The 27884-nt window shown below is 44.1% G+C and overlaps 1 protein-coding gene across 1 annotated transcript in view; it reads left to right on the top strand.

Moving 5' to 3' along the window:
• PLXNA4 (plexin A4) overlaps window positions 1-27884 on the top strand; it is a 944413-nt gene that overhangs the window by 853215 nt on the left and 63314 nt on the right. The window contains 1 exon segment of the mRNA XM_030216701.1: window positions 22012-22202. Coding sequence (XP_030072561.1) covers window positions 22012-22202 — 191 coding nt within the window.

Here is a 27884-nt window from a genome sequence, read left to right as displayed (position 1 = left end):
ACAGTATTTTTTTTGTTCAGGTTCTTTGTTCAGATCTCACATAAATATATTTTGTGGTCCATTAGTCGTGTACATAAAGCAATATCCTGTGCGTCTGTAATTCTGTAGGAGTCGGAGTTGGAATTGGGGGGAGAAAAACAAAGGAGTCAGAGTCAATGGTTTGATATCAACTCCACAGCCCTTCTTAAAATGAGAAATACAATCATTAAAAGAAAAGATAATAAATCATTAGCGAAGTCAGAGAATGGAGAAAATAGACCCCATCTCATGTTTCTTGTTTTAGTTTGCCTTCTACAGTGGATAGAGGCATAGTCTAGTGCCTACGATCCAGGGAAACCAACGTTCAAATCACATTGACATTCCTTGTGACCTAGAGCAAGTCACTTCACTCTCCATTACCTCAAGCACAAACTTAGGCTGTAGGCTCTCTTGGGAAGGGAGCCATTAGCTGTACCTGAATTTAGAGCTCACCTACAGATCAGAGTTGGAAAGGCAAGTTAGGGGGTATATTAAATCCTAATAAACATGGGAAGGGGAAATTCTCAATATAACGTCTAAATCAGAATTTGGACGTTTTCTGAAAAACGTCCAGAACTTCAGTAGCGAAATGGCCTTTGTCAAAACAGAAAAATATCTATCTTTTTATTTCGAAAATGGCCATTTGCTGGACGTTGTTGTACTCAAGTGCGTCTATCTTTTTAAACCGGTTTGGAAAAAAAATGCCCAAGTGAAAAATGCACAAAATCAAGCCACTGGGATGTAGGAAGACCCAGCATTCTTAGTAAACTGGCCACATAGACATCCCAGCAGAGCAAGTGGGACACCCTAGGGGGCACTGCAGTGGATTTCACATAAAAAGTCCCAGGTACATCACATGGTTGGCACCCACGTGATGGAGTAAACTACCTAGCATAATTCATGCACAAGAATCATGTAAAAAGTTTCAAAGGCTATTAAAAACCCATTTTTTCATCCAGGCCTTTGGTTTTTCCTTCTCTTTTATATCTGAGTGTAGTGCACTTGGATTTCATCAAAGCTTGTGATGATTCGGAGGCCATAAATAAACTGAGAAGCTTGGTTGAGTGAGAAAAAATGGTAGCGGTGATAATGGTGGGGGGAGGGAGTTGATGGAATTTACTCAGAAGACAAAAGAGTGATTGGAGAAGGACTTCAGGGTTCATTCTCATAGCTGGCTCCAGTGGCATACCAAGGGGGGGGGGGGGGGGCGGTCCGCCCCGGGTGCACGCCGCTGGGGGGGGTGCCGCGGCGCGCGCCTGTGGGCTCCGACTTCGCGAACTTCACTCGTTCGCGAAGTCGGAGCCCACAGGCGCGCGCCGCGGCACCCCCCCAGCGGCGTGCACCCGGGGGGGGTGTCATTTCGCCAGGGAGGGGGGAAGGTGTCATTTCACAGGCGGGGGGGGCGCATCAGCGATCCGCCCCGGGTGCCATCCACTCTAGGAACGCCACTGACTGACTCGGTTCATTACCTTTGTGGAGGGGTTAGAAGGATACAGATTAAGATTGCAGAGAAGTGATCTAACTAGGACAACTTGATAAGGCAGTCAATGGTGACTGGAAGTTATGGTTCCGTGCAAACAACAAATGCAAGATCGCGAATATGCGAGCAGAAATTCAAGGGAACTGGGACTGTCTCTCCATGTTCAAGTGTGAAGTGCTGCGTACATCCAGTTGCGCTATAGAAATGATAAGTAGTAGTAGTAGTAGTAGTGAACACGATGGTTAGATACTAATGTGCGGTGAAATGATCTTGCTTGATTATCTAAAAACCAGTATGATGAGGTACTGGCCAGAGCTAGAGGGAAGCTGGGTTACATTGGAAGAGGATAACCAGTTCTAAAAGGATGCAGTCATGCCCCCTTATGGGACATTGGTGAGAACGCACCTAGAATGTGGTGCCCAATTCTGGAAGCCATATTTCTAAGAACATATACAAAGGCTGGAGGGAGTCTACAGAAAAGCTGCTAATATTATACAGGGCTTGTACCTAATATCATATGAAATGAGACTGAAGTACCTAAAACTGTATATTCTAGATGAGAGGGAGGTAATATGATAGAAACAAACACCTCAACAGTATACACATTTGACAAGAAGCAAAGTTTTATCAGAGAAAGAATGCTCTAGAATAGCACCTCCCAAACATGCTTTGAGAGACCCCGACCAATCATGCTTTCAGGATATCTGCAATGAATATGCATGAGATCCTACTTGTATGTCCTGGACTTGCTGTGGTTCCCCAGTACTAGTTTGGAAACCATGACTGTAGAACAAGAGATCATAGTATGAGGTTCCAAGGAGGTAGCGTCAAGAGCAGCATCAGAAAATGTTTCTTCACAGAAGGTTGAGGGGCAGCACATTGAGCACCACCCTGTGCTGAAGCTGGAGTCCAAAATAGCAACCAACTTCAAGAAAGCATGGACTAAGCACAGAGGATCCTTAGATGCAAAGAAATGAAGAGAAACTAGAGATCAGCTAGGGTCCGTCTATTGCTTTGCAGTGCCATTTTTTTGAGACATTATCTTTTCAACCGAAAAGATTTTGCACTGCTATTCAGCACCAGTTCCTGAAGAAGCCTTTTTGATGGGCGAAACGGTGGCCCCGTCGAACTTGAGTCTGTGCTGGATAAGATGATAAGCGAAGTGCTTCCTCTATCATTACAAGTGTGATTTAGCTAAAAGAGAATTTCAGTTTTGAGAGAAGTTTTTGCACTTTTTAATTGCAAGTTAGCACTTTAATCACAATTTAAAAAGCATCACAAAAATATTTTTTTCTATAATAAAAGTTTTTGGAATTTTTAAGCCCACTGATCGAAATCAAACACTGTACACATAAATTCACTGTGACAGTGTTGAAAACCAGAGATGTTTCACCTTTGGTTTCTGAGGGCTTTTCTCCAATTTTCAATAAATAGAAAATATCAGCTGTTTTGTCTATTGCTCTGTGCCTGGAAAGAAATTAGAGAGACAAAATGGTCTTGATCTGAATTTCTTATTCTCTATTTTCCTACATCACCATCCAGATAAAAGCTCTCCCTACCCAAAAGCTATAATAGGTAGGAAAATACATCAAGTAATTTCTCTAGCCTAGATAATGCGAGCCCATGACACATTAGAAGGCTCCATCCTGAATAAGCCCAACATTTCTTCCATTCCCTGACTCGTAATCTAATCAGCATTAATCAAGCCCAGTGTGCATCTCTCCAGGACCAACAGACATCTGAGTAAGAGAAGCATTTGCCGTTTCTTACCTCCAAAAACCCAAGAGTACCATTCTTGTTAAATTCCCAGTCACAGAGCCGGTCTAGTGATTCAATGGGCACATGCCGTGCACTCCCCTAGAGAAGACATGGCAAGTCCACCATTTTCTGGGCTGGCTGGGATGATGTTGCAGAAATATTCGTAGACTCTGTGAAGGAGAGTGGGAACCCCCCCCCCCCCCCGCCCGCCTTCACAAAATGGTGCAGCCTAACAATGGCTTTGGGACCATGGCTTCAGGCTTTCTGATGCAGTCCCTGGATTTTAGATTCAGGGCTAGTTCTCGGCCTGGCTCATAACTGCTGGTCAACAACCGGCACTGCAGTGGCTGCACTGAGTCACTTGGAATTGGGACCATAAAATAGAGGACAGCCAATACAGTAATTGTGAATGTTGCCCAGTGAAGGCCAGCTCCGATTGAGTTGGAAGCCCCGAAGGATCAGGAAGCAGCGTCAGGTCCAAACATTTCACAGTCCCAGTCGAAAACTTCTACTACTTCTACTTCTTATCATTTCTAAAGTGCTACTAGACGTAGGCAGCGCTGTACACTTGAACATGAAGAGACAGTCCCTGCTCGACAGAGCTTACAATCTAATCAGGGCAGAAAAACAGGACAAATAAGGGATAAAGATAAAGAGTAGCAAGATTCCGGAATCCCAAAGAGTAGCAAGATTCCATGCAGAATCTCAAAGAATAGCAAGATTCCGGAATCCCAAAGAGTAGCAAGATTCCATGCAGAATCTCAAAGAATAGCAAGATTCCAGAATCCCAAAGAGTAACAAGATTCCATACAGAATCTCAAATACTACTACTACTACTTATCATTTCTATAGCGCTACTAGACGTACGCAGCGCTGTACACTTGAACATGAAGAGACAGTCCCTGCTCGACAGAGCTTACAATCTAATTAAGACAAACAGGACGAATAAGGGATAAAGACAAAGAGTAGCAAGATTCCGGAATCCCAAAGAGTAGCAAGATTCCGTACAGAATCTCAAACACTAGCAAAGATTCCAGAATCCTACAGACTACTACTACTTATCATTTCTGTAGCGCTACTAGACGTACGCAGCGCAGTACACTTGAACATGAAGAGACAGTCCCCTGCTCGACAGAGCTTACAATCTAGGGCAGACAAACAGGACAAACAAGAGATAAGGGAATATTAAAGTGAGGATGACAAAATAAGGGTTCTGAACAAGTGAATAAGGGTTTGGAGTTAAAAGCAATATCAAAAAGGTGGGCTTGCAAGGGCAGGCTTCTGTTTCTGTGAGTCTGACGTCCTGCACGTACGTCAGAATCACAGAAACAGAAGCCTGCCCAATCTAATCAGAACAGACAAACAGGCCAGATAAGGGATAAGGACAAAGAGCAGTAAGATTCCGGAATCCCAAAGACTACAATTACTTATCATTTCTATAGCGCTACTAGACGTACGCAGCGCTGTACACTTGAACATGAAGAGACAGTCCCTGCTCGACAGAGCTTACAATCTAATTAGCACAGACAAACAGGACAAACCAGAGATAAGGGAATATTAAAGTACCTGGCAGAAACCCAAATAGTAGCAACATTCCATGCTACCAATCCTGGGGCAAGCAGTGGCTTCCATCATGTCCATCTCAATAACCAGACACAATCTTCTACAAACTGACCGAACAGTTCGTATTGAACTACGTTATAAAAAGTAGCAAATAAGAAATCGCATGTTGGGTTTTCTGACTGGATTATATTCTGTTCCTGTTTTGTGGCACTAACTCATTGCATAGCAAGGTGAGTATGTAGGCCACGAATCACAGATGGTCAAACACTCGTCAGGTGCTGAGATAGGGATCTCAACGGAGCCCTTAATTAGGTGTGGCACGAGCTATTTACCACTTCGCCTTGCAGTATGACATCTCACCGTCCACCCATGACATCAATGTAGAGATTTTGTAGCGTCGGTGACGGTGCACAAGCTTGAAGTCTGCCAGAAATTAAATGCCTCCTTTACTCCACAATCAGATGGTTCCTTTCAGCAGGATTTATGCAAGCTTGAACCAGTGAAGTAGATGACACAAAGAATTTACCTTTCAGGCAGCCTTTATTAGCAAAGACATTCGTATTAATCACGGTAGGGTTCCGCCAGGAGGAGGGGGAAGGAAGCTGTCAAGCACAGGCTGGCTGTGGCACCTACATTCCCTCAGCAACTGCAGCAAGTTCGTCTCAGTCGTGAGTTCGGGACTCACAGAGTGAAAAATAGCTGAAGAGCAACACTAGGGCTTGCAGTGATACATGTGCAAAATTCAGCCAGAGGTCAAATCGTTGCTGAAAAATGTGAATTTTGCTATGATCTGGGGACTGCATTTCTGTGCTCCTGCTAAACCTAAACTTATCTCAATAAAAATGGTGAAGGGTCTACATTATAGAGTTCCAAAGACTATCAAGTTTCAGATTAAATGAGATCTTAAATAAACAATTGTGCTCAACCATATTTAGCTAGTTAATAAGAATATAATATTGTTTATTGTATACTGAACAGTTCCACTGTAAGTTATTACTAATTAATGTTAGCTAATCTTTTGATAAGATACTGTTACATGTAAACCGCTTAGAAAGGGGGAAAGGGAAATGGGGCTTGATATACCGCCTTTCTGAGGTTTTTGCAACTGCATTCAAAGTGGCTTACATATATTCAGGTACTTATTTTGTACCTGGGGCAATGGAGGGTTAAGTGACTTGCCCAGAGTCACAAGGAGCTGCAGTGGGAATGGAACTCGGTTCCCAGGATCAAAGTCCACTGCACTGACCACTAGGCTACTCCTGCATTAGCAACATTCCATGTAGAAGCCTGCCCTTGCAGATCAGCAATGCAGCCGTGCAGGCTTCTGTTTCTGTGAGGCTGGACGTCAGCCTCACAGAAACAGAAGCCTGTGCGGCCGGCCGCGTTGCTGATCTGCAAGGGCAGGCTTCTACATGGAATGTAGTTAGTATTTTCTAGCATCTTGAATTCCCTCTCAGTCCTGGGATTGATGACCTTTATTGGTGATGATGGCAAACTTGCCAAACAGGCAGATTGCTAGCCTTCCCTCCCCTTACTTACTACTGCCCTGGTGGTCTAGTGACCTCTTCCGCCTTCGGGGCAGGAAAGAGCCCCCTCTTTCCTGCCTGGAGCGCTGCCCTGCATGCATCCTTCCTGTTGGTGATCTTGGCGCCGATTCAAAATGGCCACCGAGAGTTGAATTGACCTTGCGAGACTTCAACTCTCGGTGGCCATTTTGAATCGGCGCCGAGATCACCAACAGGAAGGATGCATGCAGGGCAGCGCTCCGGGCAGAAAAGAGGGGGCTCTTTCCTACCCCGAAGAGGTCACTAGACCACTAGGGCAATAGTAAGGTAAGGGGAGGGGGGTGACGGGGTGTGTGACAGGGGGGAGGGGAAATTGTGACAGGGGGCAGGGCGAGGATGTGAAAGGAGGTGGGGCGGGGTGTTGCAGGGGGTGGGGTGTGTGGTGGGCGGGGCTTGTGTCCTCCTTTTTGGGGGACAAAACATGGTAACCCTAAACATGTGACTAGTGTGTATGTATGTATAGCTGTCCCACGTTCCCACTGTCTGAACATTTGAGACAGGGAATACATGCTTGTGAATGTGTCTGAGGGAGATGGAGAATCGTCTGTTCTTGATGAAAAATGTAGATCAAACACCAGGTGGGTGCTGATGTAGTGTTCTGCTCTTATATCTCTGCAAGTTACCCGTTCATATGGATTCCCTGGTACCGTACAATGACGCACCCCCTGGGGGAACTTCCAGAGAAATACAAGCTGTAATCCCCAACTGTCTGCCAGTGGAGTGCTTTGATTCAGAGGGAGACCCTGCTGGAGTTTGAGAAAGCCTCACTGCTGATCTAGCAAACCATTTAACGCTGATAGCTCTGAAGTGAAAATGACAGCTTTTGAAGTATGAACCTAATGGGAGCCTTGATTTTCACACCAGCCCATAATCCTGAAAGAGAATGGGGGGAGGGGCAGCATTAATTCAAAAAATTAAATAGAAATCATCTCTTCATATCCATACAGTTTACAGCCAACAATTACTGTGTAGTGCCAACCATTAAATAATTATGAATTTGTGCAAGTCCTTATCCTTATTTTCCTGGTGGATTTCACAGAGATGATGGCTGAGGGGAGAGGGCAGTTCTCTGCCAGACGTGATATTTTGAGTGGGCCTGAGCCCAAAGTGAATAGCACAAGCATAGAACCTCCGAACATCTTAATCGATATAGAGCATAAGAATAGCCATACTGGGTCAGACCAATGGTGCATCTAGCCCAGTATTCTGTTTCCAACAGTGGCCATTCCTGGTCACAAGTACCTGGCAGAAACCCAAGTAGTAGCACCCTTCCATGCTACCAATCCCAGGGCAAGCAGTGGCTTCGCTCATGTCCATATCAATAAAAGACTATAGACTTTTCCTCCAGGAACTTATTCAAACCTTTTTTAAACCCAGATACGCTAACTGCTGTTACCACATCCTCCGGCAAAGAGTTCCAGAGCTTAACTATTGTTTGAGTGAACAAATACTTTCTCCTATTTGTTTTAAAAGTATTTCCATATAATTTCATTGAGTTTCCTCTGGTCTTTGTATTTTTTGGAAGAGTGAAAAATCAATTCACTTTTACCCATTTTACACCACTCAGGATTTTGTAGACCTCAATCATATCCCCCCTTCGTCCGTCTCCTTTCCAAGCTGAAGAGCCCTAACCTCTTCAGTCTTTCCTCATTTGACAGGCGTTCCATCCCCTTTATCATTTTGGTCGCTCTTCTTTAAACCTTTTCTCATTCTGCTTTATCTTTTTTGAGATATGGCGACCAGAATTGAACACAATTCTCAAGCTGAGGTCACTCCATGGAGCAATACAGAGGCATTATAATATTCTCGGTCTTATTTACCATCCCTTTCCTAATAATTCTTAGCATCCTGTTTGCTTTTTTAGCTGGCACCGCACACTGAGCAGACGTTTTCAGTGTATCGTTTACAATGACACCTAAACCTTTTTCTTGGGTGTTGACTCCTAAGGTGGACCCTAGCATCAGGGTTTGTTGTTGTTGTTGTTGTTATTATTATTCCCAACATGCATCACTTTGCATTTCTCCACGTTAAATTTCATCTTCCATTTCGATGCCCAGCCTTCCACTTTCCTAAGATCTTTCTGCAATTTTTCGAAGTCCCACTTGCTGCAGATGGCAGCATTGTTCACATGGTACGCTGTGTGCGGAGTGTGGACTCTTGCTTGTGTTTTCTCTAGCATTCTAGATCCCGCATGTGTTAAGTGCAAGACATGCCCCCCCCCCCAGGTCCCCCTTGCAGTTGTGTGCACAATTTCTAGAATATCATCACTTTCATTAGAATCACAGGTTAATTCAGCCTCTCTTCTCCTATGCATGTGCAAAAATTGAGCATGCGGGGGGGGGGGGGAGCAGTGCAGCAACCATGCAATGGCTGCAGCAAGTAAGGGAGTGAATTGTTCTGGCAGCTGACTGGGCTTGGGGATCCCAGCCACACAGTGGCGTAGGAAGGTGGGGCGGGAGGGGCGGTCCGCCCCGGGTGCACGCGCTCGGGGGGGGGGGGGGGTGCCGGCCCCGCTGGTTCCTTCTCTCTCTGCCCCGGAACAGGTTACTTCCTGTTTCGGGGCAGAGAGAGCAGGGAACCAGCAGGGCCCACGCAGCTCTGAGTGACGTGCAGTCGGGGCGGATCGGCCCTCCCGCAGGTAAGAATGCGGTCCGGGGGGGTTGCGCTCCTGGGGGGGGGTGCGCCGCAGAGGGGGGGGGGTGCGCAGCGGCGACCCACCCCGGGTGCCATTAGCCCTCGCTACGGCACTGCTGCCACACATAACAAAGGTGCCAAAATTTTGGATGGGCCAAGGTCCACCTGCATCTACATCACCATTTCTCTGTATACAAAACCTTTCAGCAGTTAACCATGTATCAGCAGAAACGTTTCTACTGTAGGGCTTGGCAAGGAACTCCTGGTACTAGAGATTTGTGATGTGTGTGCAACACTTGAGATCAGAATCGAAAAAGCCTGTTTCAAATCCATCAGATTGTGAGGGCTTTTTGCACTCTGATATGTTGGAAGGGGAGAATTTGCAGACAGACAAAGCTGAAGGGGGTATAGGGGAGAGATTATTTTTTTCAGCTTCCTGGATTTAGAATTTCATTGTTTCCCCAGAAATGTTATTACATTTTTCAATAGAAGAATAAACACAAGCAGGAAAGTGCAACACATAATAATATGCAAATAAAAAGGTGTTTCTTGATAATACGAACAGTAATGATAAACCAAACATATTAATCAATTATGGTGATTATGGTCCACAAGAGGAGACCGTATCAGAGTCTTTTTGTTGCGTGCACCTGTGAGGCATGCAGAGGCCAATTCAAGTTTGTGATAAAGTAAGACGGACTGCCACCAGAAGCGTTCCGTTATCAGCGAGGCATTCTTCCAGTTTGCCAGTATCATATGTTGTCCAATGGTAATTAGAATACCAAATAATGTTTTATGACGATCTGGTATACAAGCATCAGGTGAACAAGATTTGAGCATTATTAACGATACATTAAGATGAATATTAACCTTAAATATGCAGCAAATGACTTTCCAGATAGATTGCCAGAATGGTTTAATCTTTTCACATTCATAAATCATATGAACAAGCGTTCCTATATGTGGTTGACAGTGCCAACATATACTTGATGTTGCTAACTTAGCACTATGAATTTTTCCGAGGAGTCCGTACGGCTCTATGATATAAGAAGAACATTGATTGCATAATATTAGCTGAAGATAATGGTCTGATCAGAGACTTCCAAAGCTTAAGTTGTGCAGCTTCCGAAATTTGCCGATCAGTATCTGTTTCCCATATCTCTCGGAGTGTATGATTATGTTTGTACTGATGTGATAGTAGTTTCTTATATATAGATGAGGCCATATGACCATTATTTATCAGATATATAGCATGCTGATATATTTATTTATTTGTTGTATTTGTATCCCACATTTTCTCACCTATTTGAAGGCTCAATGTAGATTACATAGTACTGTCAAAGGCGTTTGCCCAGTCAGTGGATAACAAATACAAAGTTGTATAGTGATCGTATGAGGTATAAGTGGAGGGTTGGAATGGATGAAGATTGCGTGTTGTCCTGTTCAGTCATAGCCGTGCTGTGTTGGTAGGTGAAGAGGGTTATGTGAGGTCGTTGGGGTTGGAATGGATGAAGATTGCGTGTTGTCCTGTTCAATCATAGTCGTGCTGTGTTGGTAGGTGAAGAGGGTTACGTGGGGTCGTTGGGGTCAGAATGTATGAAGATTGCGTGTTGTCCTGTTCGATCATAGTCGTGCTGTGTTGGTAGGTGAAGAGGGTTATGTGGGGTCATTGGGGTCAGAATGGATGAAGATTGCGTGTTGTCCTGTTCAATCATAGTCGTGCTGTGTTGGTAGGTGAAGAGGGTTACGTGGGGTCGTTGGGGTCAGAATGGATGAAGATTGCGTGTTGTCCTGTTCAATCATAGTCGTGCTGTGTTGGTAGGTGAAGAGGGTTATGTGAGGACGTTGGGGTTGGAATGGATGAAGATTGCATGTTGTCCTGTTCGATCATAGTCATGCTGTGTTGGTAGGTGAAGAGGGTTACGTGGGGTCGTTGGGGTAGGCCTTTTTGAAGAAGTTGGTTTTTAGTGATTTCCCGAAGTTTAGGTGGTCGTGGATTGTTTTCAGGGCTTTTGGGAGACCATTCCATAGTTGTGCGCTTATGTAGGAGAAGCCGGCTGCGTAAGTTGTTTTGTATTTCAGTCCTTTGCAATTTGGGTAGTGTAGGTTTAGGTAGGATCTTGACGATCAAGATATATAGAAGGTTCATGGGGACTGGCAGTTTTGAGAATATCTATTCTTTTAATACAGTGTGACAGCTGCATCAACTGAAAGTATTGCGTACTAGGCAAGTGAGATTTTGTTTGTAGCTCATGGAATGTTAATAAATCTGGATTTCTTTACACACATCTCCAATTGTCCATATTCCACTGTTAGCCCAGACTTTCCAAAAGAAAGTATGTTTGTTAATTTGAAGTTTAGGATTGTTCCATAGAGGTATCTGAAATAAAGAGGTAATGGGAAAGTCTAATATTCTATCTAAGTTTTGTAAACATACGTTGATATTGTATATAACAGGATTATTACCTTTAAAAGGAACATGAGACATATATATGTATTTATGTATAATGGTATTGGAGAAATTATCAGTTGCTCCAATTGAAGTCATACAGGTATATAGTCCTTTTCTGAAGAGAACCAATAGCAACCTTGTTGTGTTATAAATGCTTTATGATATAACTAGTAAAAAAGCCCCGTTTCTGATGCAAATGAAACGGGGGCTAGCAAGGTTTTCTTCTGTGTGCATGTGGGAGTGTGTGTGTCTCTGCCCTCTCTCCCCTCCCCCCTCTGAGTCCTTCACTGTTACAGAGAGAGCGATTTGATTTCGTGCTTTGCTGTGTTTTCCTTCACTGTTTGTGTTACAGAGAGAGTGAGGGCGGGGCAGACACTCATGGGGAAACCGGATATCTCTCTCCCCTTCACACTTCCGGCTGGAGGCTTCATTTAGAACGGTGGTGCCTTTTATATATAGAGATAAGAAGTCAGGAAACACAAGTCCAATTTTTTCCTTTGGAGCTTTGATTTTTTTAAGGAGATTCTAGGTATTTTGGATTTCCACGGGAAAGAAACCAATAATTTTTCAACTTGCTTATAGAATGAGTTTTGGAACAACACCGGAATCATACTAAGGATAAATTTTACTTTGGGAGTAACCATCATTTTAATGGTCTCAATCCTTCCCCTCCATGAGATATGTAATGGATTCCATTTTACTAAAAGATCTTTGTATCCTGAATTGTATAATGTAAATCTATACTGAGATATCTGAGTTTTTTAGAGGACTATACTAGATTAAAAGGTTGGATTAAGACATGTATGTTTAATGGTAAGACTTCAGTTTTAGACTGATTGATTTTGTAACCTGAGATTACAGAGAAAGATTGTATGAGGGTAAAGAGTGAGGGTAAAGAGACCGTGGGGTTAGAGATATATAACAATATATCATTTGCGTATACAGATATTTTGAAATGTGTGTTTTTATATACTATTCCTGATATGCTGGTTTGAGAGTTGATAGCTAGCATAAATGGCTCTAGAGCCTAATTGAATAAGTAGGGAGACAAAGGACATCCTTGCCTCGTACCTCTTTGCAGGAATATCATATCTGATAGCTGGTTATTAGCAATGATTTTGGCAGTGGGTTACGAGTATAAGACTTTGATTTTAGTTATAAAGTTTGATGATGCTCCAAACCATTCAAGAATTGAAAATAAATAATGCCATTCTACCCTATCAAAGGCTTTTTCTGCATCTAGGGACATGGCTATGATAGGACAGTCTTGAGATCTGGCAATATGCGATAGATGAAAAAATAATCTGGAGTTGTCTGATATTAATCAAAGGCTTTTTCTGCGTCTAGGGACATGGCTAATATTTTTGCATAAATTTTGTAGTCTGAATTGAGGAGAGAAATAGGTCTATAATTTTGTACCAACTGAGGGTCTTTATTTGGTTTGAGTATTACTGTGATAATAGCCTCTTTGAATCTACTAGATGAGACATTTGAGGGATCTAAGGAAGTGAATAGTTGTATTAAAGTTGAGAAGAGTGAATTTTGAAATAATTTATAGAATTCAATGGGGATGCCATCCGGACCTGGTGCTTTGTGTGAAGGGAGATCTTTAAGAGCTTGCAAAATGTCGTCCATATTGAATGGCTTCAAGAGAGTATTATTATCTAAAGAGGTCCATTGTGGGTGTTTAAGATGAGAAAGAAAGTTTTCTATTTTTACAGAGTCTCCGTCTGTCTCAGTCATATAAAGTGTATTATAAAATTGATGAAACGATTTCAATATTTCAGAAGTTGAGGTTACAATTTTATTTTTAGTGGTCTTAAGGGATAACATCTGAACTTTGGTTTTCCTATGTTTAAGATAATTAGCTAGCATCTTGCCACTTTTGTTGCCTCCCATGTAATACTGGGTTTTGGTTTGAAAAATCTCTTGTGTGGCCATTTCACTATCAATGACATTATATCTATATTTGAGCTGATACATTTCATTTAAAAATTGTTTGTTTGAGAAGCTAGAAATTTACTTTCACATTCTTTAATTTGCTTTCCTAAATTGTCAAATGTAATAACTTGTTCTTTTTTTTTTTTTAATATGCTGCTATGGAGATTAATTCACCTCTTAGTGTTGCCTTAAAAGCCTCCCATAATGTTTCTGATGAGTTATTTTGAAAAAATTCAGAAATGAAGTTATTGATTCATACCTTAATCTTTTCATCTTGCAGGAGGTTAACATTTAGGCGCCAGTTAGGGGACCTAGTGCATGTTAGATATGGGTAGGATAAGTTTAGGGAGATAGGGGCACGATTAGATATGACAATTGGATGTATAGCAGCTCCTGAGACTGATGAAAGCAAGGACGTGGAGAATAAAAAAAAATCAATTCTAGAGAAACTATTGTGGGTTGGGGAAAAGTGTGTGTAGTCTCTCGTGTTAGGAAATTTTATTCTCCAAGGATCTATTAAATTAAATTGGCTGATTAAGGATTGCAATGTGACTGCAGCTTTAGAGGTGCATTTGGAGACATGAGAACTTTTATCTAACCAGATATCGGGTGGAAGATTGAAGTCACCAGATATAAGTATGGGGATAGGATCGAAAGAAGAAATTGTGTGAAACAATGAGGGAAAAAAATCTGGTGAATCAGTGTTTGGTGCATAAATGTTTACAAGTAGTAACTGTTGAGTGGAGATTTCTACTCCCTCATTATCAGGTAATTGCTCAGGCACATTGAGCTGTAAATCTTTATGAAAGAGTATGGAGACTCCATTCCTCCTCCCGATTGAAGGAGCATCCATAGATTGTGATAGCCATTTGTAAGAAGAGATTAGCTTACTTAGGTTGGTGATGTGTGTTTCTTGTAAAAATATAATAGATGGTCTGAACTGGAGTGGAGGAGTAGCCTAGGGGTTAGTGCAGTGGACTTTGATCCAGGGGAACTGGGTTCAATTCCCACTGCAGCTCCTTGTGACTCTGGGCAAGTCACTTAACCCTCCATTGCCCCAGGAACAAAATAAGTACCTGAATATATGTAAACCGCTTTGAATGTAGTTGCAAAATACCACAGAAAGGTGGTTATATCAAGTCCCCATTTCCCTTTACAGACTCCTGACGCAGGCCTTGTCACCAAAACACGGTCCATGTCGACTCATTTTGAAGAACTGCTTATTAAAGATGCCCTGCCATTCCCATCAACTCCGCTGTTCGTGTGTTGCTTGGTTCTAGAGTGCCAATACTTACTCGTCTAACTGCAGCATAAGTACTCGCTCTTAAAGTTAGACACATAAATGCAGACTTTATCCAGTATTCTATAATAGAATCTGCACTCAACACACATCATCGTGGTGCCTATCCTTAGGTGATTTATAGAGAATTACTCCCTAAGTGCATGCACGAAAGTAACATAGTAGATGACAGCAGAGAAAGACATGTACGGTCCATCTAGGGTCCATCCAGTCTGCCCAACAAGATAAACTCATATGTGCAACTTTATGTGTATACCTGACTTTGATTTGTATCTGCCATTTTCAGGGCACAGACCATAAAAGTCTGCCCTGCACTAGCCCTGCCTCCCCCAACTGGCTCCTGCCACCCAATCTCGCTAAGCTTCAGGCACCAGAAAAACTGTGGCTTGTGGCCCTGGTCGAAGAATTGTCACTGCAGAAGTTGGAGTGAAAAGGAAAGGGCTGGTAGGTGTTGAGACAGGGCAGGGGTGAAAACTCCAAGCAGTTAGGAATAAAGAGGTCAGCCAGCCCAAAGAGCAGAAGCTGGGTGTGGGAATCGAACCTCACGTCATCCTCAGTCATTTTGCTGAGTGTCCCTTTAAGAGAACAGGACAGAGACTGTTGTAAGAGAATCCAGGCTGTACTTTCTCTAGTGACACAAACAAGCTACTCGGCCTTATTAATATTTGAAATGCTTTTACTCTTACTGAAAGACACAGTGACCTTTCCGAAAAATATTTTCTCCAACTCCTTGTTCTTTTCAACTCGTGGGGGAGAAAAGTCGGAAGGCCAGCGATAATCATTCACGTTGGTGAATGAGCAGAATGAACATGACACTTATCCAGTAATTATGATGGGACTCGGCGAGCATTAACATTGCTCTTCAAAGACACCGTGAGAGTCGTCAGCGATGCTGCTGCTTGTTAATAACCATATAACATACACCATTAAACATGATTAAACAGTACAGCATTGTAATTAGTCATATTAATTTTTGCCAGCTAAGTATTATTTTAAGTACATTGTTTCCACGAGGTCTTTATAAGACGATACCGTACCGTATATTGCCCGATGGTTAACATTCCTCTCAGTCTAGTTGCTTGAGTTTAAAGCTCAGATCGAGTTCTAGCCCCCACAACTTGAGCAGAATGTTGTTAAAGCAGCTGCACCTCCGATTCTATTAATTATGGTCTAATCTGAGTGTAATCTACTCAATTGTTTCGTTCATGGAAACAAGGAATATGCTGGCAAATACGGTCCATCCGCATTAACTCCTGCCGCAGTGCTGTAGACTCAGATTTATCTCTGCCTTTCCCTTCACTTCTTTCACTACCTTCATTCCTAGAATTAGCAGAGAAAGTCGTATTTAGAATAAAAATGTTTGTGTTTGTAATATGACCATTCTTGAGCTTATCAGATTTATCCAGTTCATAATTCTTTGGGTTCGTATTGACCCAATACACCGAGGATGATTTTTAAAAGGATTTCTGCCAGTAAATGGATGCACCCCCCCCCCCCTTTGAAATTTCTCGCAGCATCACATTACGGGAAAGCACACCATACACCCAGATTCTTTATAGATTGCCCACAGCTGGGCACCCAAACTTGGGCACACAGGACAGATGTGCTTGCAAATGAATCAGGTAATAAGGTGTTAACGAAATCAATAATTGGAGTTAATTGGCATTAATTTGGATTTGCATGCACAACTAGTCTAGTCGCTGTTCTCTTACATGAGCGCCTAAATTTTATACTGCACCGCTCAAAAGGGGGACGTGGCCAAGCAGTACAATTTTCTACCATAATGGAACAAAATTAAAACATCCAGGGCTATAAGTTGAATGTTTTGGTCTAGACCCATTTTATTAACGAATAAGCCACAACAAAGTGCCCTAAATGACCAGATGACCACTGGAGAAATAGAGGAATGACCCCCTGGTCACTGACCCCCTCCCACCCCCCAAAGATTGAATAATTAACGATTGTCTACCCTTCAGAAAAATGCTGAAGGTGCATCTCTTCAAGCAAGCTTACCCTAATGACCCAACTTAACCTTATAAGCCCACCCACATAATTCCTGTTCTGAAGATGATTATACATTAAACCATGTCTCCCAAACTCCTTATACTCATCCCCAGTCTTCTCATCTCCATCTTCCCTACACCATACCCCTCCCAATCTCTTTCCTTTTGCCTATTTTGCCTTGTTTACCTTTCCATGTTCAATACACATATCCTTAAAACCTTACTATTACTATGATTACTACAGTCTGTAATATTTCTCCTTACAATACTTTATAATTCTATTTACTATGTAAGCCGCATTGAACCTGCTGTGTGTGGGAAAGCGCGGGGCACAAATGTAATAAATAAATAAATAAATGAAACTGTACATACCAGCCTCCATGACAGCTTCAGATGCTATGGTCAGTCCTGTTAGAGCAGCAAACAGGTCCCATGAGTAGCCTAGTGGTGGGTGCAGTGCGCTATAGGCCCATAATCCACTCTAACTGTTACACTTGCGGTGGAAAGTGTCAGCCCTCCCCAAAACCTACTATACACACATATAGGTGACACCTGCAGCCATAAGGGCTACTTTAGTGGTGTATAGTTGGATATATTAGGGTTTTTTTTGTGGGTTTTGAATGGCGCCCCATACAATATAGGACCTTTTAAGTGAAGTCCACTGCAGTGCCCCTAGGGTGCCCACTGCTCTGCTGGGATGTCTGTGTAGCCAGTCTACTAGGAAAGCTGGCTTCTCCTACATCCCAATGGCTCGATTTTTGTGCATTTTTCACTTGGACATTTTTTTTAATGGTCCAAAAACATAGACGTACTGAGCACAACAACATCTAGGAAATGGTCATTTTCAAAGAAAAAAGATAAGCCTTTTTTCTGGTTTGAAAAGGGTCTTGATTTTTGGACATTTTCAGCAAAACGTCCAAAGTCAGATTTGGATGATATATCTAAAATGCCCCTCTGTGTTACCTTGGCACCGTAAGTGATGCTTTAACTAGTCACCCCTTTATAAAAGTACCCTCCAACCCACTAATTCTACATTATGCGTCACTACTACTACTTAACATTTCTAGAGTGCTACTAGGGTTACGCAGCGCTGTACAGTTTAACAAAGAAGGACAGTCCCTGCTCAAAGGAGCTTACAATCTAAAGAACGAAATGTCAAGTTGGGGCAGTCTAGATTTCTTGAATAGAGGTATAGCGGTTAGGTGCCGAAGGCGACATTGAAGAGGTGGGCTTTGAGCAAGGATTTGAAGATGGGCAGGGAGGGGGCCTGGCATATGGGCTCAGGGAGTTTATTCCAAGCATGGGGTGAGGCGAGGCAGAAAGGGCGGAGCCTGGAGTTGGCGGTGATGGAGAAGGGTACTGAAAGGAGTGATTTGTCTTGAGAGCGGAGGTTACGGGTAGGAATGTAGGGGAGATGAGGGTAGAGAGGTAAGGAGGGGCTGCAGTTGAGTGCATTTGTAGGTTAGCAGGAGAAGATTGAACTGTATGCGGTACCTGATCGGAAGCCAGTGAAGTGACTTGAGGAGAGGGGTGATATGAGCATATCGGTCTAGGCTCCTAACGTTAGATGCTCAAACAGAAGTGAGGCGCCCAGATGGGGGTACCTTGCAGTTAGGCTGAATTGTATGGCACAAGAAAAATCGGGGACACAAGATTCTGGACATAGAGGAAATCTAGGGGCAATGCTGGAAAATGGGTGGATTAGGGACACAAAGGGACGATACTGATCACAGGTGAAGGGATAAGGGCACAGAGGGAGAGATGCTGGGCAAGAAAGGATGGCCATTGAAAAAGCAACCAGGCTGGCTGAATACCAGCCAGTTGACAACCCTATACCTGACTAAAGTGCTGGCAGCCTCATCTATCCAAATGTTTAGCACCAGTATATAAGTACAGCCTGGTGCTGAATATCTGTAGATTCTAAAATATATGTGACTGCTGCAGGCTAAATCTTGACCATGGCCCATCCCAAATTTTGCCCAGTTTAAACAGCAGAACCTTTGGCTGCATTGACATTTGCATGACCAAAAAAGTTAGGTATTATCTGGGTCGTAAAATTGAAAGCAAAGCAGTTATGCTCTTTGCATCACCTACAGGTAAGGATAGGGGCAAAAAAAAGCTCACACTGGCTCATTTAAAGGCCTACTAATAGCTTCATCAGGTCAGTTTGAGGCTCTGAAACAAAAGGGCCTGATTAAGGCAGCATAGTTCTCGACAACTAGACACATAAAAGATAATATATTAATCCACCACAATTCCTGGCCTCGCAGCAAGGTTGAACACCCATGCCTTCTGGGGTCACTGCAGCTGTCTTTGCAGTCACCCCTCCCAAAACCTGTCTACAAATAATTCTGCCTTTCTCTCATACTTTCCCTTGTTCTATTTGTTTTCTTTGTCAACCTGTTTATTTTGTGCCTTTCCCCCATCCTTCCTCTCTTCTTTATTACCTCCCTAAATACTCATGTGGATGCACATTACTCTCTCCAGTGCACCCTCTTACCTCCTGTGAAGAGACAGAGCTCACTTGACTATGATTTACAGGAAATAGTCCTGCATTGTGCACCTGCATTCAGATGATTGATTAGGCCAAAGGCCTGGTGTATAGCCACGGTGCTGTCTACCTAAGAGACATATTTTCCAGTGCTTAACAAACAGCCAAGCGCAGCTTGAGATTAGAGAATTTGGTGCGGACTGACCATACAGGCAACCGGGCAGTGCCCGAGGGCCCAGAGGTTCTAAGGGGTCCAAATGCTCTCTCACCCCCAGAGCCTCAGTCGACCCTCCCCAGTCCCACCTTGAAGGGCCCTGGTGGTCTAGTGGCTTTTTGGGGGGCAGGAAAGAGCCCCACTGTTTCCTGCCCACTGCCACTACTCTTCCCACACTTCTTTGTCTCCACAACCTCCACCGGGAGGCCATTCCACGCAACCACCACCCTTTCTGTGAAAGAATATTTCCTCAGATTCGTCCTAAGCCTATTTCCTCTCAACTTCATCTTATGCCTTCTCATTCCAGAGGTTTCCTTCATTTGAAAAAGGCTCACCTCCTGTACATTAACACCACTGAGGTATTTAAACATCGCTATCATATCCTCTCTCTCCCCCCCCTCTCTTCCAGCATATACATGTTAAGGTTCATGAACCTGCCCCTATATAGGGTTACCATATGTCCGGATTTACCCGGACATGTCCGGGCGTCCGGACGGGTTTTGCCAGTCCACCCATTTGTCCGGATTTCTGGACAAATGGGCGGGCAGGTGGCGGGCCTATCCTAGCCTCCCCTTCCCTTACTTACTATCTACTGCCCTGGTGGTCTAGTGACCTCTTCGGGGCAGGAAAGACCCCCCTCTTTCCTGCCCGGAGTGCTGCCCTTGCCCTGCATCCTGTTGCTGTGACGGTCTCGGGATTCAAAATGGCCGCCAAGAGTTAAAGTCTCGCGAGGCCGCTTCAACTCTCGGCGGCCATCTTGAATCCCAAGACCGTCACAGCAACAGGATGCAGGGCAAGGAGTTCTGGATGGTTGATTGGGATATCAGCAGTGGTGTGCTGGTAAATGTTTAACAACAGGCTCTCTCCCTGGTCCCCCTTTGCGCCCCCCAGTCCCCCTCTGTGCCCCCCCCCAAATTGCAGAGCTGGCTATGGCCGGGGAGAGAGCCTGGGGGGGGGTGGCAGTGCATTCCTCCAGGAAAAAAAATTAAATGATCCCAGGTTCCAATCTAATTCATGTTTAATGTGCGATAAAATGCCGTAAATATATATAAACTTTTAATGTTGATCACCTGATTCTCAAAGTGAACATACTCCAAACACTATAATGAAAATAAAATGATTTTTTTTCTACCTTTGTTGTCTGGTGACTGTTTTTCTGATCATGCTGGCCCAGTATCCGATTCTGCTGCTATCTGTCCTCTTAACTCCGTTTCCAGGGCTTCCTTTCCATTTATTTCTTTCCTTTCCTCCTTTCTTCTTCATTTCTGGTCTTCAGCTTCTGCCTATTTTCTTCATCCATGTGCAGTTTTTCTCCTCTCTTCCTTTTCCCTCATCTCATCGCCTTCCTCACTCTTCTCTCCCCTCCATCCATGTCCAGCATTTCTTCTCTCTTCCCTCCTCTCCCCTGCCCTGCATGCACCCATGTCCAGCAGTGACCCTCCTCTCCCCTGCCCTGCATGTACCCATAGCAGTGACCCTCCTTTCCCCTGTTCTCCATCCACCCATGTCCAGCAGTGACCCTCCTCTCCCCTGCCCTGCATGCATCCATGTCCAGCAGTGACCCTCCTCTCCCCTGCCCTGCATGCACCCATGTCCAGCAGTGACCCTCCTCTCCCCTGTCCTCCATCCACCCATGTCCAGCAGTGACCCTCCTCTCCCCTGCCCTGCTTGCACCCATACCCAGCAACCCCCTCCATCCACCCATGCCCAGCAGCGACTCCCTTTTCCCCCCTGCCACCCCCTCCCGAGTTGTTTTGCGAATTCTCCTCCCTCCCTCCCGATCCGGTCCCTCACCGACTGCTTGTTCTTCGAATTCTTTGGGGCAGGCAGTCTTGCCTGCCCGCTTCCAGCGCTGACTGCCCCCGCTGCCGATTCACGCTTCAAAATGGCCACTGAGACTTCAGCAGAAGTCTCGCGAGGCCGCCTCTGGAAGTCTCGGCGGCCATTTTTAAAGCGCGAACCAGCAACGGGGAACAGTCAGTGCTGGAAGCGGGCAGGCAAGACTGCCTGCCCCGAAGAATTCGAAGAACAAGCGGTCGGTGAGGTGGTGAGGGACCGGATTCAGAGGGAGGGAAGGAGGAGAGCCAGAGCCGGCTCACTGTTTTCAACAACCGGCTCGCAAGCCGGAAGAAAATTTAACAACCGGCTCTTGCGAGCCGGTGCGAGCCGTCTCCAGCACACCACTGGATATCAGGGTGGAAATTAGTTGATTTATATTTGTGTTGCCTAATGTATGGCTTTAGTAGGGGGTAGAGTTTTATTCTACTGTTTGTTACACTCTATTCCAGCAACCTAGTGAGAATGGGGGGAGTATCGATGTATCGTGTGTTTATATTTTTATGTGATGTATTTTGATTTATTGTTATATATGTACACTGTTAGGTCTCTTGTATCATACCTTGGATATAGGCTTTGCCTTCAGAAAGAAATGAGTAAACTGAGATTACATTAGACTGATGGGAAGAGGTACTTCCTATTCCAGATTTCATACCCATAGAGTATGGTGAGAGAAGAAAGTATCAGAAGAAGTAGTCAATGCTGAAAAATGCTCTGCTATCCCATCAGGTTGACTGTATTTGGTATCTGTTTCAGAAAATATGATCCGGTACACGGGAAGTCCAGACAGCCTTCGTTCCCGCACCCCAATGATAACACCAGACCTAGAGAGTGGGGTCAAGGTGTGGCACCTAGTGAAGAACCATGAACATGGAGACCAAAAGGAAGGTGACCGGGGTAGCAAAATGGTGTCTGAGATCTACCTGACTAGACTACTTGCCACCAAGGTAAATGGTTTATTTTGCAAAAGGGGAACAATTTCCGAGTTCCATGGTAACTTCATAAAAGATGCCAGAGAAAGACTACAAGGATCCATTCAGCGGAGATAAATGAACATCTATGTTTTCATATGCATCCTAACACCAGCTCCTTATTCCCCCATGTCTTTTCATTGATCCCTCAACTCCTGCTCAAATATGTTGAAATTTTGTTATAGCGATGGCCACCTCCACCTTGCCGTTTTCAACTGTCTTTCATAAAAGATCAATTGCACACAGAATGTTGAGTATTATTAGGAAAGGGATGGAAAACAAACACGAGGATGTTATAATGCCGTTGTATCGCTCCATGGTGCGACCGCACCTCGAGTATTGTGTCCAATTCTGGTCGCTGTATCTCAAAAAAGATATAAAGGAATTAGAGAAGGTGCAGAGAAGGGCGATGAAAATGATAAAGGGAATGGAACGACTTCCCTATGAGGAAAGGCTGAGACGGTTAGGGCTCTTCAGCTTGGGAGAAAAGGCGGCTGAGGGGTGATATGATAGAAGTCTACAAGATAATGAGCGGAGTAGAGCGGACAGATGTGAAGCGTTTGTTTACACTTTCAAACAACAACAAAACCAGGGGACACAAGATGAAGCTAGAATATGGTAGATTTAAAACAAATAGGAGAAAGTTTTTCTTTACTCAGCGTTTAGTTAGACTCTGGAACTCGTTGCCGGAGAATGTAGTGACAGCAGCTGGCCTTACGGAATTTAAAGGGGGTTTGGACAGATTCTTGAGGGAAAAGTCCATTGAACATTATTAATTTTTTTTTGGTGGTGGTGGGGGGGGGGGGGGGGTTTGCCGGGTTCTTGAAGCCTGGATTGGCCGCTGTCGGAGACAGGATGCTGGGCTCGATGGGCCCTTGGTCTTTTCCCAGTATGGGGTGCTTATGTACTTGTTAAATCATCATCCAGACCCCCTTCTATGTCTTACTGACAGGGCTGTATTAATAATTCCCAGATCCACCAAGACTTATGAGGCTATCGTAAAACAAATCTGGCTTCTCTGCGCCTATCAGATTTGAACTTTAACCCCACTGGAGGACCAATGCAATCAGACCATGCAATTTAGGGATATAACTGCCGCTCTGTGATGTCAGTACCTTATAGGAAACACAATGCTGTCATTTTACTGACGTTTGAGGCAAAACCATTCTTCAGCTTAGTTTTCTCAACCCCTTCATTATTATTGTCTGGCCAGTAGGAATATTTTTGGGATTCTGACACTGCTTTCATCTCCGCCTGACCGCCTCCTTTAGGAATCAACCACCTTTGTGCATGCAAAAATTAGTTTCTGATGTTGTTCCTGAGTATCCTTATTTCAGCTTCATATCATGACCCCTGAAGCTACAACTTCCTTTCCGCCAAAGAGCTTTGCTTCTTGTACACTATTGATACCTTTCAGGTTCTTGACTCCGCCTGTCATACCTTCTCTCCTCACTATCTCACCTATTCTTCTAGGGCAGAGGTTCTCAACCAAGCCAGTCTGGCTTTCAAGATTATTACTGCTACTTACACAGCACTGTACACTAAACATGTAAGAGACAGTGCCTGCTCGACAGAGCTTACAATCTAATCAGGACAGAAAAACAGGACAAATAAGAAATCAGGCAAAGAGTAGCAAGATTACAGAATCCCAAAGAGTAGCAACATTCTGTGCAGAATCCCAAAGTGTAGTAAGATTCCAGAATCCCAAAGACTACTACTACTACTTATTTCTATATCGCTACTAGACATACGCAGCGCTGTACACTGGACATGAAGAGACAGTCCCTGCTCGACAGAGCTTACAATCTAATTAGGACAGACAAACAGGACAAATAAGGGATAAGGACAAAGAGTAGCAAGATTCCAGAATCACAAAGAGTAGCAAGATTCCGGAATCCCAAAGAGTTAACAAGATTCCATACAGAATCTCAAATACTACTACTACTTATCATTTCTATAGCGCTACTAGACGTACGTAGCGCTGTAAACTTGAACATGAAGAGACAGTCCCTGCTCGACAGAGCTTACAATTTAATTAGGACAGACAAACAGGACAAATAAGGGATAAGGACAAAGAGTAGCAAGATTCCGGAATCCCAAAGAGTAACAAGATTCCATACAGAATCGCAAATACTACTACTGCTACTTATCATTTCTATAGCGCTACTAGACATACGCAGCGCTGTACACTTGAACATGAAGAGACAGTCCCTGGTCGACAGAGCTTACAATCTAATTAGGACAGACAAACAGGACAAATAAGAGATAAAGACAAAGAGAAGCAAGATTCCAGAATCCCAAAGAGTAGCAAGATTGCAGAATCCCAAAGACTACTAAGACTACTTATTTCTATAGCGCTACTAGACGTACGCAGCGCTATACACTGGACATGAAGAGACAGTCCCTACTCGTCAGAGCTTACAATCTAATCAGGACTGAAAAACAGGACAAATAAGAAATCAGGCAAAGAGTAGCAAGATTATGGAATTCTAAAGACTACTACTGCTACTACTTATCATTTCTATAGTGCTACTAGACATATGCAACGCTGTACACCGAACATGTAAGAGACAGTCCCTTCTCGACAGCGCTTACAATCTAATCAAGACAGACAGGACGAATAAGGGATAAGGGAATTACTTAAGGTGGCGAATTATAAAACAGACATGGGTACTGAACAAGTGAATAGGTAACTCACGTAACATAGTAGATGACGGCAGATAACGATCTATACGGTCCATCCAGTCTGCCCAGTTGGATGTTAGGAGTTAAAAGCAGCCTCAAAAAAGTGTGCTTTTAGCCTAGATTCGAAGACAGCCAGAGATGGAGCTTGATGTACTTATTCAGGAAGTCCATTTCAGGCTTTCAGTGCAGCAAGATAAAAGGAACAGAGTCTGGAGTTAGCAGTGGAGGAGAAGGGTAAAGATGAGAGAGATTTACCAGAAGAGTTTCCGGGGAGGAGTGGAGGGAGAGATAAGAGTGGAGAGGTACTGAGGAGCTGCAGAGTGAATGCACTTGTAAGTCAGTAAAAGGAGTTTGAATTGCAGGCGGAAACAGATAGGGAGCCAATGAAGTGATTTGAGGAGAGGGTTAACAAGAGCATAGTGACATTGGTGGAATATAAGTCATGCAGCAGAGTTTTGAACACATTGAAGGGGAGAGAGATGGCTTAATGGCAGACCTGAGAGAAGCAGTGGCGTTCCTAGGGGGGCTGACACCCTGGGCGGATCGCCGATGCGCCCCTCCCCCCGAATGCAGCGCCCCCCCCCCCGGATGCAGCGCGGACCCCCCCCCCCCCCCCGGTGAAAGGACATCCCCGCAAAAGAACCCCCCCGGGTGTACGCCGCTGGGGGGGTACCACGCGCACCTGTCCTTTCGTTCCATGCTTCTTCTTCCCCGGAACAGGAATTTTTTCCGTCTTTGTTGAGTCCATCGAGCAATGTCTGGGAATACAGAAACCTTGCTTCCTTTAAATTCAGGACACAAGTTTTTAAAATAAAGTCTCAATAAAGATTCTTTATCTTGTAGAAAAACAAAAGATACTCTCAGGGTTGCTCTAGTCTCTGTATTATCCTTCGACTGTTCTAGAAAGTTTGTCAAGTCTAGCGTTTCAGATGGTGTATCCTGTGCAGAATTTTCCTGTAATGGAGGAGTCTTCACATCCAAGTAGTAGATTTTTTGGATTGGGGGAATTGTTTGTTCAGAATATTTATATATTTCCTTCAAGAATTTAGCAAACATGTCTTTAGGAGACACAAATTGAGATCTTGGAAAGTTTAATATTCGCAAGTTCAGATTTCTTGAGTAATTTTCCATATTTTCTATGGATTAATAGACGATCCCCGGAGATCTGAGCTTGTTGCCGATTCAATTTTTCAACTTGTGTTTCTAGACTGGTCTGCTTTAGTGATATTCCCTCCATTTGAACTTTTAAAGAGTTTATCTGAGAGGAATTATTCAATGATAACGTAATAAATGAGGTACAGACCTTGTGAAGCGATTCCAGGGCTGCCCAAATAGAATCCAGCGACACCACTTGAGGCTTAATCAGCGGTTCAATCGCTAAGGCACAAGCCGTTGCCTGCGCAGTTGTTTCAGGCGTGTTCCCGCCAATTGCCCCAACTAGATCTTCTGGTGTTCGTTGGTCTCCCTGCGCCATCCCAAAGGTCTCCACGGGCAGCATGGACGTCTCCGGAGAGCGCCACTCCTTCGAGCTCTCGTTTCCTTTAGAGCTCGGCACAGCTCCTCCGGGCGTCCGCGGCGGCGTAGGGGTCAAAGGTCCCAGCGGACTGAGCGATATATCGCTCTCCTGAGCGGGGCTCTTCCCTGCCCCGCTAGCGGATACGTCCGCAATAGGAGTTGAAACCAGATATGCGGACATGGACTGCTGCCCAGGTAGGGAAGGAATTTGCTTCGGGAGAGGTAGTCCCCTCGGCTTTCCTTTCCTTTTCGGCATAATTATTATAAGAAATAGCACTATTAGAAAATTTTTCTAGGAGCGTCCTCATCGCACATCCTGCTTAGTCGCCATCTTGAATCCTCCGGCCCACTTTTTATATGGCCCGGTAATTCTAATTTTGACTACTGCAATCTGCTTCTTGCTGGCCTCCCACTTAGTCACCTCTCTCCTCTCCAATCGGTTCAAAACTCTGCTGCCCGTCTCGTCTTCCGCCAGGGTCGCTTTACTCATACTACCCCTCTCCTCAAGTCACTTCACTGGCTCCCTATCCGTTTTCGCATCCTGTTCAAACTTCTTCTACTAACCTATAAATGTACTCACTCTGCTGCTCCCCAGTATCTCTCCACACTCGTCCTCCCCTACACCCCTTCCCGTGCACTCCGCTCTATGGATAAATCCTTCTTATCTGTTCCCTTCTCCACTACTGCCAACTCCAGACTTCGCGCCTTCTGTCTCGCTGCACCCTACGCCTGGAATAAACTTCCTGAGCCCCTACGTCTTGCCCCATCCTTGGCCACCTTTAAATCTAGAATGAAAGCCCACCTATTTAACATTGCTTTTGACTCGTAACCACTCGCCTCCACCTACCCTCCTCTCCTCCTTCCTGTACACATTAATTGATTTGATTTGCTTATTTTTTTTGTCTATTAGATTGTAAGCTCTTTGAGCAGGGACTGTCTTTCTTCTATGTTTGTGCAGCGCTGCGTACGCCTTGCAGCGCTATAGAAATGCTAAATAGTAGTAGTAGTAGTAGTAGCATAATGCATAGGGAGTGGAGAGAGTAGAATGACCTCTGCAGGCAGCAAGGGCTCTAGTCACCTTTCCCCCAAAGCTTTTCTTTTCTTCCAGAGGCTGACTTAGCACATTAGCAGGACTACTACTGCTACTACTTATCATTTCTATAGCACTACTAGACGTACGCAGCGCTGTACACTTGAACATGAAGAGACAGTCCCTGCACGACAGAGCTTACAATCTAATCAGGACAAACAGGACAAACAAGAGATAAGACTTCCTAATTATTCCAATTACAACTATTAAGGAACCCTCCTATCTGTTCATCTTAATTACATCCTCATGACTGAAAATTATATCTTGTCCTGATATCATTATGTTATGTTTATCTTTCAATCCACTTCCAATCCAATATGATTTACTTATGCAATCTTATAACAATCTTGTAACAATTGTAAAATTAT

This window comes from Microcaecilia unicolor, chromosome 10 (genome assembly GCF_901765095.1).
Source record: "Microcaecilia unicolor chromosome 10, aMicUni1.1, whole genome shotgun sequence".
NCBI classification, from domain to species: Eukaryota; Metazoa; Chordata; class Amphibia; order Gymnophiona; family Siphonopidae; genus Microcaecilia; species Microcaecilia unicolor.
Note: the sequence above shows the minus strand (reverse complement) of the source record. Positions and strands in the feature narration are given on the sequence as shown.